At 45.0% G+C, this 12,013-nt stretch overlaps 1 protein-coding gene across 1 annotated transcript in view; it reads left to right on the top strand.

Annotated features, from left to right (window-relative positions):
* The first annotated feature begins 447 nt into the window (after positions 1-447).
* The window catches only part of Thbs4 (thrombospondin 4), a 43,206-nt gene continuing 31,640 nt past the window's right edge, over positions 448-12,013 (top strand). Inside the window, exons 1-2 of the mRNA XM_076927143.1 lie at positions 448-687; positions 4,387-4,590. Coding sequence (XP_076783258.1) covers positions 600-687; positions 4,387-4,590 — 292 coding nt within the window. The 5' untranslated portion in view covers positions 448-599. The remainder of the gene's footprint in view (positions 688-4,386; positions 4,591-12,013) is intronic.

Genomic DNA, 12,013 nt, shown 5'->3' with positions numbered 1-12,013 from the left:
AATCCTACTGCCCTCTGGACCACAGGAAGCAGAACAAGACCAGTTGGGAAAGCAATTGGAGACTTTAGAGACACGTCCACGTGGTGTTTCTCTAGAAAACATAAAAAGTAAGAGAGGAAAAAAATAGAGAAGCCCAAGGCTGGGGACCAGGATACTCTCCTCTGCTGTGGTCCTCTCTGCCCATCCTCTGCGCCCTATCTTCTCTTTCGAATCCCCTCCCTTCCTCAGCACACTCCTCTGTCCACCCACTCCGTCCCACAGTCCACCTCATTCCATTCCGACTGGTCTCTGCACCAGCGTTTCCCTCGGTGGCCCACGCTCCCGGTTCCCGCCGCCCCCGCTCTTCCTGGCAAATGGGGGATCCTGGCCAAGGGGGCCGCCCCGACTAGGTCCTCCTCCGCCCCCACCCCCCGGGCGGCTGGACCATAAAATGCGGGCTGCGGCCGCGGAGCCCAGCAGCCAGCGCCCCTCCGACGGCTGCGCACTGCCCTACCCGCCACCTGCGCCGCTCACCGCCCGAGGCCAGCGGACAGCGCCCTACCCCGGCAAAGCCACGCCGACGCTGTCGCCTGCACAGCCCTCGGAGCAGAACAGTCATCATGCTGGCCCCGCGCGCGGCCACCTTCCTCTTGCTGCACCTGGTCCTGCAGCCGTGGCAGCGAACGGGCGCGCAGGCCACACCCCAGGGTAAGTGGCCTCTCCTGGTCCCCTCTGCACCCAGCCCGCTGTCGCTGTCCTGAGATCACCTAGAGGGGCCAGTTTTGTGCTCGCTGCTCTGCCTGGGCTCCTGGGGTCTCGCCACGCACCTCTGCGTTTCTCTTGGACCTGAATAAAAGTACATCTTTATAGAAAGTGATGATAAAAGTCTAGAATTTTCTCCAATACGGTTACCCAACCACAGGACCAATTCCTTAAACTGTAGTTTGGAGGGGGTGCAAACTTATTTTCGTCATTCACTGCAGAATGTGTCACAGGGTCTTTGGTCCTCTGGCAGGTGATGAAATCCTAGTTTTCTGCAGACCAGCGTCTGTCCCCTCCAGTCCCTTCTCTCATGGAAGCCCTGGTACCAAGTTCAGTTTGGAAGACAGTTCTCAAACTCTGAATTTACCCTGAGCAGGCTGCTTTACTCCACTGCCTTCCTGTGCTTCTCCTTATACTCAAAGGCTAACTCTCCCCTCCCCCAGACTTAGTTTGACTACTTGAGTCTCTTCAGAAATTGATCTTCTTCTGTGAAGAGGTTAAGAAAAAAAAAAAAAAAAAACAATATTTGACAGGGAGTTGAAATAATTTTCAGGTAGAAAGCACTTAAGTTAAGCAAAATTTCGAGTAAAGACCACAAGGAAGCAATTACCACAGCCAGGAAAGGTCTCAAGCACATTGGCCTTCCTCTTGACACTGGGCACCCGGGTTGTTTTACTGTGGGCCAAGAATGAGGAAAGCTAGAAGCAGCACAGGAGGAATAAAATGTTTCCTTCCAGAAGCTGAGCAAAGCATGCTGGGGCAGGAAGTCTGTGTTCCTTTCATGCCACTGCCACCCATTGCACTGAATAGTCCAGAGATTATTTTCTGTTATATAATAATGTCTGTTATATAAATTCTTGACATTGGAGCACACAGCTTTGCGATGTAGGTTAGGTTTGGATTCTGCTTGTGAGACCGGACATTTCTGTGCAGACTTGAGCTCAGGCGACAGAACCTAACTTAACCCGTTAACTTAGTTTCTGTAGACAATCTGATTAAGTCAGGTGTCTGCTAGATTCTTTTATAGAGTTATCAAGTCGGCAATCAGCAACTCAACTGATTTAATTCATTTATCTCCTTCTCCCTCTGAGCCAAGCTGCCAGACCTAGATTAGCAGGTATTCGGTTCCCGTGTTCATCGGTAGCAGTGATGTCACCTCTAACACTTAGATGCTCATTCCTCGGATCCTAGTACTTTTAGTGAACTGTAATGGCATTAATAGGAGACGGTAGCATCTTATTTCCTCCCTAAATCACTCTCTAAACCCACTGCTCACTGAGCCCAGCTCAGCCTCTGGAGAACAGCAAATGGATCAGACCGAAGCCAGGCAGACCGAAGTTCTCATGGCGAGGCAGCCAGCGAGATCACAGGCCTGATCAAAGTTGGAGCCGGCATGAAACTTCAGGAGTTCAGTTTGGAGGACAGTTCTCAAACTGAGTTTACGTCTGTCTCTTGAAAGTGCCTTATCTAGAACAGAGTTTTCAAGCTCAACACTTTACTCAACCTTAACCCCCATTGGTGGGAATGATAAATCTTCAGTTCTTTAGAAATTAACAAGCTATTTTTGTAAGCCTGAGGGCGCAGGGCACTAGAAGGATAGGTGAGAGATATTTTGCTTTTCAGCTCGTCTAGTATTAAAATCTCTATTGTGTAAGGGCTTTTAGGGGGAAAGAAACAGCAGAGATACAGCTTGGAAATAAATTATCTGTTCTTAAAAAGTAGAAATTCTCAAGTAACTACAGTTCTTCTCATTTGCCTTAAAAATGTATTCATTTTTTAGTAGAAAGCAATACTTGTTCATTGTAAAAACAAAAATTAACCAGAATTGCCAGAAAATAAACAAAAAAGCCTTATACAACCTAGAACTAGCTACTGTTAATGTAAAGATGCCATTGAATCAACTTTTGTTTCAAATCTTTGTATAAATAAATAGATCACTAAAGATAGCATGTTGTACATATGTGTAATTTTGTAATTTTTTTTTTTTTACTTTACCATGAACTTTTTTCTATATCGGTATGAATTTAACTACATTTCAAAAACATGAGCCAAAATTAATTTAGTCTGTTTTGTAGTGTAGGACACTAAATTTGTATATTTGATATATATATATGTGGTATTTGATATCACACTTAGCATCTTATTGGACAACTGAAGTGGTGGATGGCCTGGACTGGCACCAGCCGTTGCTTTAGCTATAAAGTCTTTCTTCTCTTGACACTTCCACAGCAAAGCATCCAGCCCAAAAAGCTTCCATATTCCCAGTTTCTAGCTTCAGCTGGTTCCTTCCACATCTGTAGAGGATCTGTAGGATCCAAAGCGATGGTAAATATTGTACCTAAGTTTGTTGTCTATCATTTCCTTCCAATACGTATCTTTAAGTAGATTTGCTAGGTCAAGAGGCACTGTGTTTTAGATACTGTTATTTAAACTACCTTCAGAAGGTTTATACTGATTTGACCTGAAGACACGGCACAGTGATAGTGAGCCTGTCTGCATGCATAAGGCCCTGGGTTCAGTCGCCACTACTGGAAAAAAAAATTTTTTACTAATTTAAATCTTACTGAGCAGAACATGAAAGAACACCTTGAACTCTCACATACAGTGTTAGGTATAACTGTATTTTTAACTTTTCCCAATTTGATAGCAAAAATACTGTTATTTAAGTTAGCAATTCTGTCATTTATATACCTGCTAGACTTTTGTGTTTTTTTTTTTTCCTGTAATTGCCTATTTTTTTCTGTTAGGATGCTGGATTGTAAGAACTCTCTGTCAGTCATCAGTGTCACCCTTTTAGCAATCAGACTATTATAGACAAGAGATAGTCATAGGTGTTGAAGTTCCTAGCCAGCTAGGGAAGTGTTCAAGCAGTATCTGTGTACCTCAGTAAGCACTTGCTGTAAGTGTCAGTGTCGTCACATGGACATTCAGCGGTCCTAAACCTAGCCTTTGCATTTCAGTGAAGTCTCAGGAAGCTTTGCCAGAAAGTGCTGCCTCTCCACAGCTATACAAATGCCGACTGCTCCACCCCGTTGGATACATTTGAATTAAATAAACCAGGAGCCTCACTTTGTTTTGTTTCCTAGATGGGATGGTTGTTGTTGTTGTTGTTGTTGTTGTTGTTTAACAGAAATACTGGAGAACCTTACAGGCTCTCACAGAAGTGGCTAAGGGGTTTCCTATATTCTGTCCTCCGCCACATGCATGCACTCTGCCTCTTTCCCTGTCATGTCATGGAACCAGAAGATGCTTTTGGCTCTGGCCCAACAGGCACCTAAAGGACCCCATCAGTGCAATTCACTGCTTGAGGACATGAGAGAAACTCATGGACTGAGCTGACTGCTCTCATCCACCACCACCACCACCCCTTGTGCTTTAAGCTTTAGTATTTTTCCTAGTGGATATTTTCAGAGCCACTTGTTCAGTCAAATCCAATTCTGTGTTTGCAAATCTTGACTTCTCTTTAGTGCTATAACGTTTGTCAGTGTGTGTGGGGGGGGCGGGGGATGGGGAGAAAGGGAGCAGCAAGAGCAGCTCACACTGTGTCCTAGCTTATTGTCAAATGCTCTCCCACCAATTAACAACAACAAGCGTTTGCCCTAGGTTGGTCTTCAGTGACCACATGCTTCCTTCTGTTCTCTCTAGTCTTTGATCTTCTGCCATCCTCCAGCCAGAGGCTGAACCCCAGTGCCCTGCAGCCAGTCCTGACAGACCCCACCCTGCACGAGTTCTACATCATCTCTACCTTCAAGCTGCAGAGTAAAAGCTCGGCCACCATCTTTGGCCTCTACGCCTCAAGTGACAACAGCAAATACTTTGAATTCACTGTGATGGGACGGCTGAACAAAGGTAAGAATTCAGAATCTGCTTTCCATTGCTTGTTTCCCTTTGGATGCCGTGTTCTTCTTACTGGACACTTACTTGTATGAAGTTAGTTGAGAGAAAAAAAAATGAAGACTTGCTTATGGCCAATATATCTTTCATTACCATCTTGCATGCACAGGAGGTTTTACTGTGGCATTAATGTACATGCATGGAATGTGTTTTCATTGAATTCACCACTGCAGCATCGCCTGCTCCTGTCCCACTGGTTCCTGTCTTGTCCCAGCCAGTCCTCCTTCTGCTTCCATATTTTGAGGGGTTTGTTTGTTTGTTATAAGCCAATGCATTTTTTTAATTTAAAGCTTTTTTTTAAAGATTTATTTATTTTACTTATATGAGTACACTGTAGCTGTCTTCAGACACACCAGAAGAGTGCATTGGTTCTCATGACAGATGGTTGTGAGCCACCATGTGGTTGCCGGGAATTGAACTCAGGACCTCTGGAAGAGCAGTCAGTGCTCTTAACCACTGAGCCATCTCTCCAGCCCAAGCCAATGCATTTAATTGGAATCAGTTACAGCAGCACAGGTATTGGGAGAGGAGCACGTAACACCAGTGGCTATAGCACTGAAAAAGCCGCCATTAGGTCTGACCACACATCGATCCATAGGAAGCACTGGGTCCTTGTGTTCCTATGGCAGAAATACTGACAGGCCCAGTCTTGTACAGATCTTAGTCTAGTAATCACAATCACAGCTACTGAGAGTGTGAAAATACAGTGATGTGATAGCATCCACAATCCTCCCTCCCTTCCTTCCCTTGACTGTTTCTTCCTTCTCTTGCACTGTTTCTGTCCCCTCCTTCACTACAAGATGCCTTCTGACATGGCTCCATCCTCATGTTATTCTGAATTCTGAAACCAGCTCAGAAAGGATGAGGCCAGGATGGTTACACATTGCCTTTATGAGCCTCAGTTATAATCAGTGTGTAGACTATGTAGTCCAAACAACAGACATTTATTTCTCATAGTTCTAGAGACTGCAAGACTGTAGACTATGTCTACGTTCCTGGCAGGTGGGGTGCTCGTCTTACACAGTCATCTCCTCATTGCATCTCTACAACGTAGCAACAGGGTATGCTGTCTTCTTGTAAACGCATGAATCCTATAAAGAGGGTTCCACCCTCAAGAACCCAGGTTCAACTCTCTAACCCCCAAAGTCTCACCTCCAAATGCTATCACACTGGGGATGGAGACTTCAGTGAATGAATATGAGACCACTTCCCTCTTCCAGTGTTCCCTCGGATGCCATGGCTGAGCAGATGTGGCTCAGAGCTTGGCGAGTTCTTTGCAGGCCTTCACGCAGGAGACCACACGCCCAGAGCAGCAGCTCAGAATGAACAGCCCTCAGCCTGATTCATCTTGAGCATATAGACTCTTACTGCTATCTGCCGTCTGTTTTACTGTCAAAGGGAGTTACTATCTGCACCGAGAAATGGCTTCCAATGACAAAGGTCGTGAGTTTTCATCTCTTCCCTCCCACTCATGCCCTGGGGACAACACCTGTTCCTGTTTATTAAGGAATGTGACAGATACAGATATTTCTGCTTCATGCATTTCTAAAACAGGAGAGCCAGGGCTTCTGCCTGGGTTTTGTATCTACTTCAACCGGCTTTACAAAGTAGAACTGTCCTAGTGTTTCTGTGTGCCTCGTAGATGTACTCGTACTTGAACGCTTAGATCTGCAGGCTGAGAGAGGAGAGCTTTTTCTTGTACTGAATGGTAGAGTTGAAAACCAGAGAAGAGTGGGCTGTAACCCTTTCTTATCCCCTCTTCTTGCCTCTTACTCATCTCCTGCTGGCTTTCTAGGTCTATCCCCTGGTGAGTCTCAGGTAACAGAGTCTGGGACGTATTGAGCAGATAGGTCAGCCCTTCCTGCTCCTTTCCCGATTCCCTTCCATGCTGAGGGGTAACTTACCCTGACCCCTGCCTCCCATGAGACGGCAGCCCCATTTTCCTCACATCTCTTGAGTTAGTTGCTGAGATGTCAGCTACTTCAGATGCATCGGAAAGACTTTTGTTCCTGCTCAATTCAGCGTAACAGCAAAAATGAGAAGCTGTTCCGAGCTTTTCTCACTGTGTCTCACCCTCTGCGTCTGTGCGGGCCATCGTGAACACAGGACGCAATCTCTCCCAAACTGATTCTTCCCATTTACTCTCAAAGCCAAAGTAACACTAGAGCCATGGCGTGTCTAGAAACGAGGGAAGGGCTTGTTACTGTTTTCCCTGAAGAGAAGCTAGCGATGCCATGCAGCTGCAAGTTCTAGATGATCAACCTTGTAGGGAAGAGAAGAGATAGTTGACTGAAACCTTTACTTTCTTGTTTTCCAGTACTGGAGATAGAACCTGGGGTTTCATGTATGGTAGGCAAACCATGCCAATAAACTCCATCCCGACCCTCTTAGGGTTTACATCTTAAATGTTCCTTAAAGTTCATGTGCTAAGGCTTTGAAACACTGGAAGAGTATTACATGGGGCTAAGGAAGTTGGCTGACTGAGGGTGTAACCTTGAAGGGACATAGGGACTCTAGACTTCTCTCTCTCTCTCTCTCTCTCTCTCTCTCTCTCTCTCTCTCTCGGCTGGCATAAAGTGATCATTTTCCACCTTATATTCCACACCATGGCACTCTGCCCATGCGCCTCTGCAGATGTGAGCCAAAATAAACTTCCTTCTTTTAAATCGTTGACCACGGAGCTAACCAACACACCTCCTCACCCTCCAGCCGGTTAGAAACGATGTGATTCTTAGAAAAATATGAGCGTCAAGAAAGAGTTCTGGGAGACTCCAGAAATGAGAGTTCTCAGAAAGTAAAGAGAAGTTATATGACTATTAAAACTTGGAGAGTTGAATAATTCATGTTGAGTCTTTCTCTAGATAAACAGGGAAAGTATACACACTTGGCATCACTCCCGCACCCAAAGCTGTAGGAAGGAGCATCGGCCATGATGAACTGCGCAGTGAAGGAGAGTGAGCAAGTTTCTGGGTCCGCAGAGAAGAGGTGACATGAGGTTGACTTCTTGTTGAAGCATTTGGTGGTAGTCTTACTGACTTAGTTTACAGAGCCATGGGAGAGTCATCTCCCTGCAGAGTAGTTTCCAGGTGTCTCTCAACTGACCAAGGCTCAGCTGGTCTCCTTTTAGTTAGTTTACAGAAAAAAACAATACTGCACTGAGAAGCAATCCAAATGCACTTCTACTGACCAACTAAACCTGAGTAGGAAGTAAAGCCCGCCTCTCCCATTAACAGACCTGAGCGAGCATTAGCGGGGACTGGAAGGTAACGGCAAAGATGACATTGGAGAACAGAATCAGGCCCTCTGGTCCTAGAGGAGCTCCTGGAATAAACTCAAATGTGACCCATGCCAACCACAGAAGAGCCCACCAGCAAGGTCTCTACTTCCGCTCTCCCCATCTCTAAGTCACTCCATCCTCTGCCATTTCATTACTGCTCACAAAACAGTCTCAGTCAGGGTGCACACAACCAGAGATCTGGAGTACCCCACCCCCTCGTTCCAAACTGTATCAGGTGCAATTGCCTTACCGTCTCAGGTTCTACAGCAGAACCCTCAACTATGCTTCCCAAATCGTACCCCATGTGGCCTTCTCTGCAGCCTGTGCTTATGCTAGAAAGAGCAGTTCTTTCTGGGCCCACTCATGCTGTCTTTCTAGCTCTGCCCCTTTGTACCTGCCTGCTGTTCTCCCCATGACATGTCCTGTACCATCTCCAAATACCAAAGCCCTGCATCCTGAAGAGCCAGCTAATCTCCATCTGTTTTCTTTAAATGACTTTATCCTTTCTAACCAAGGGAGGTACTAATTTTTCTTTGCTTAGTACTTTAATTGCTTACAAGTCGCAGTAGGTTGTGAGCTCTTTCTGAGCAGAGACAAGACACCCCTCACCCTGTTTTGGACCACAACACTTTGTACAGGGCCCCAAAGGAAACAGATTCCATATGTGCGAGTTGAATAACATAAACAGTGACACACCATTTAGTGGAAATTATGGAATAATAGTGTCTGGTACATTTAAATTGTTTGAAAGGAGGGGGTTTTTGTTTTTGTTTTGTTTTTTTTATGAATCCATGTTGGAGAACTTTTGCAGACAAGAGGATATAGGCAGTGTTTCTGGTACAAATGACCTGTCAAATTCTTAGTAACACAAGTGGTACGATCTTCATACAGATGAACATTTTGCAAAAAGCGTGTGGTTGGATTTATTTGAAGCCATTCTAGTATCTGGCATGGAGACAACTTTCTTGTTGGCATCCCAGATTTGAGTCCCAGTTAAAAATCCTGCCAACTGGTCACCATGAGGTACATCTGTTAATCCGTCAGCACAGTTATCACCTCTACAGTGAGGAAGATAATAGTTATCTCACAGTGATTCCAAGAATATAAGTGTTACTGAACCCTATTGGCCTATGGGATTAAAACAAAAACCCAGGGTCTTAAATAGTATAGTACAGTACAGTACAGTACAGAATAGATGGATGGGACAGATGTCTGTTACTTAGCCATGTCTGTTTTGCTGGTAACTTTGCCTGTGAGACAAAGACAATAGAAACAATTGTTCCCTTAGTCTTCATTTGGTTGTCACCAAGACCAACTTGGTGGTGTCGAAATGAAGGGTACCCTGGGAAGTTGCTACCATGGCTAGAGTCAACCATACTCTTCAGCCTGAGGATGGAAAGTATCCAGTGGCTCAGGGTAACAGTTCTGAATCCTACAGGCTACAGACCAGTACAGCTTGAGGGAGGAGGAGGAGCGTCAGAAAACAGTAATGAGTGGGGGGAAGTGGGGGGGTCTCACTCTCAGGATCAATGCTGTGGACTCGCCACAGTATGATGAATGAAAAAGGCCCAACGCTTTCCCTTTTCCGTTTCAAAACATGCCTGAGCTCAGTCTTGGCATGCTCACACGCAAAAGGTGAAAGATTTTTTTTTTTAAAAAACCTTTCCAAAATTATAAAAATGAGGACAGAAAAGGCTAAAATCGAACTGAGTTGAAGTTCTTGATTTGCATGCTGGATAATAAAGGGAATATTTGTGCTGTGTTTGGAATAAAGACGGAGAAGGAACAAGTAAGCCCACTGTCAGGAACACATGATGCACGATTAACAGATGTCTGGGGTTAGCTGAAGTTGACTCTTTTGCTTCTGTCTGACCCAGCAAAAGAAATGTTCTTCAAATGGTCAAGAAAGGTTAAAAGCAAACAAAAAAATAACACAACATAACATCAAACATGTTGGTACATACCAACAATACCAGCTATTCTGTAAGCAGAGACAGGAGGATCAAACATTCCAAGCCAGTGTGGGTTATAGAGTGAGCCCAAGGTTAGCCTGGGCAGTTTAGTGAAACTCTGTCTCAAAATAAAAGTGGAAAAGAGGGCTGGGGCTGAAGCTCCATGGTGGACGCTTTGCTAGCTGTTCAAACAGCCCAGGCTCAGTCCCCAGCACCATCCACCAACCAACAAACAAAAGGTCAAGGAAACGGGGGACCACTGCCTTAGTTGTGTACCACTGATGGCCCCACCAGTATCCAATACGTAGTTCTATCTGACGTCACACAGATTAGCCATATTTAAACTAAATGAGTTGAAAAACAGAATTAAAATTCATGAATCTGGAAAGAGACTGGAAGTATGAGGGATGCTGTTGGAGGTAAGAAGGGGGGGGGTCAGAATATGTGTGCGCGCTTAGTCCAAACCAGAGGAACGATTCCCTGAATGGACTTAGCTGTCCGTGCCAGGTGGATTATGGACTGGGGGATTCGGTAAAGAAAGTGATAGCGTAGCCACTGTTGCAACATTGGGAAGTCACAGGGAACAGACTGGCACATAGTCTTCTTTCTACAGAGAAGAAAAGTAATTCTGAAAGCCTTTAGATCAAGCCCGTGAAATTTGTATCATCACCATCATCATAGTCACCATCACCATCATCATCATCACCACCATCATCACCATCATTCATTCATTCATTCATTCATTCATGTATTTTAGGATCACCTGGAAAAGAAATCTGGGATTTTTAAATACAAAACAAGGCTAATGAGAACAAGACACAGCAAGCTTTCTCTATTTACAATTTCCAAGGTGAAAGCTCAAGTAGGTACTGTGTGAATAACGTATCCTGACTTCAGAAAAATTTCATGAAGTATCCCATTTGCCTTTCCAAATGATATAAAAATGAATATGCCAGAGGACAACTAGGATAAGCCTGTAATCAGCGTAGTGCCGTAAGTGACAGTGGTATTGTATTTACAGTTAGCACACAGTGAGGGAGCGGAATTGAACACACTGAATGTCATCAACGTTTGCCAGGTAGCACAGCAGGCCACAGGCACTCAGCTTAAATCAAATAAACCCAAATGTAAATCCTTTCTCTAGGAGAGAAAAGCGAATTGTCAGTGTCAAGATATGGGAGAGCTGACCAAGAAGTCCTCGTTAATAGCACTGAGAACCAACCAGTGTTGAGCACCATTCTGGATGCGTAGTAGACGTGCAAAACTATTTCCTGAATGAAAGATCTGCTTTAATTTAATTTCCTTTATTATTTATGTATATGGGTGTTTTGTTTGCATGGATGTCTATGTGTGCACAACATGCATTTCTGGTACCCATGGAGGTCAGGAGAGGAATTCTCTGGAACTAGAGTTACAGATGTTTATGACCTGTCGTGAGGGAGCTGGGAATCGAACCAGGTCTCTGGAAGAGGAGCCAGTGCTCTGAGCCATCTAGTCCTCTAACTATTTTTAAAAGGTCTTTAAGTCTTGAGTACCACAATGCACATTCGTGGTAGGGCTCCTTGAATTCATAGTCCCACTGCACCCGTCACGGTCCATACTACTGCTCCTCATCTTAGATGCTGTGAAACCAGAGCCTGCCTCAAGAACAGAAGGACCCATTTGGGACATGGACACACATACACACTCCCACACCCCCACATCCCCACCACACACACACACACACATGCTCTCCGCCCCCCCCCCCCACACGTTATTAAATTACATCCGCATTGAAAAGTTAAAGAAAATAACAAAATAAGGAGCCAGGCAGCAGACAGGTGAGATGTGTAAGTGTTTGAAGGAAATTGTTTGACATGGGGATAAGGCTAGATCTGTTCCAACTCTGAAAGGCAAGATTGGAACGCATCGGTGGGACTCAGAGGAGACAGACACTCGCCCTGTACTAGGAAAACTGTGGCAAGGTATCCCAAAGCTACGCATGGTTTTTTCAAGAGTTAATGAGCTCCCCGTGGCCGGACCATGCTGGTGGCAGCTGCAGGATTATCGAAGGGATTTGTGAAGAGCACTATTAAGCTGATAACTTGTCCTGCTGATATTCTGAGATTGTGTAAAAGCTAGGAAAGCCCCAGGGTGCTGAAGAAACAGC

This window comes from Arvicanthis niloticus, chromosome 29 (assembly GCF_011762505.2).
Source record: "Arvicanthis niloticus isolate mArvNil1 chromosome 29, mArvNil1.pat.X, whole genome shotgun sequence".
NCBI classification, from domain to species: Eukaryota; Metazoa; Chordata; class Mammalia; order Rodentia; family Muridae; genus Arvicanthis; species Arvicanthis niloticus.
This window is presented reverse-complemented; position numbering and strand designations above follow the sequence as displayed.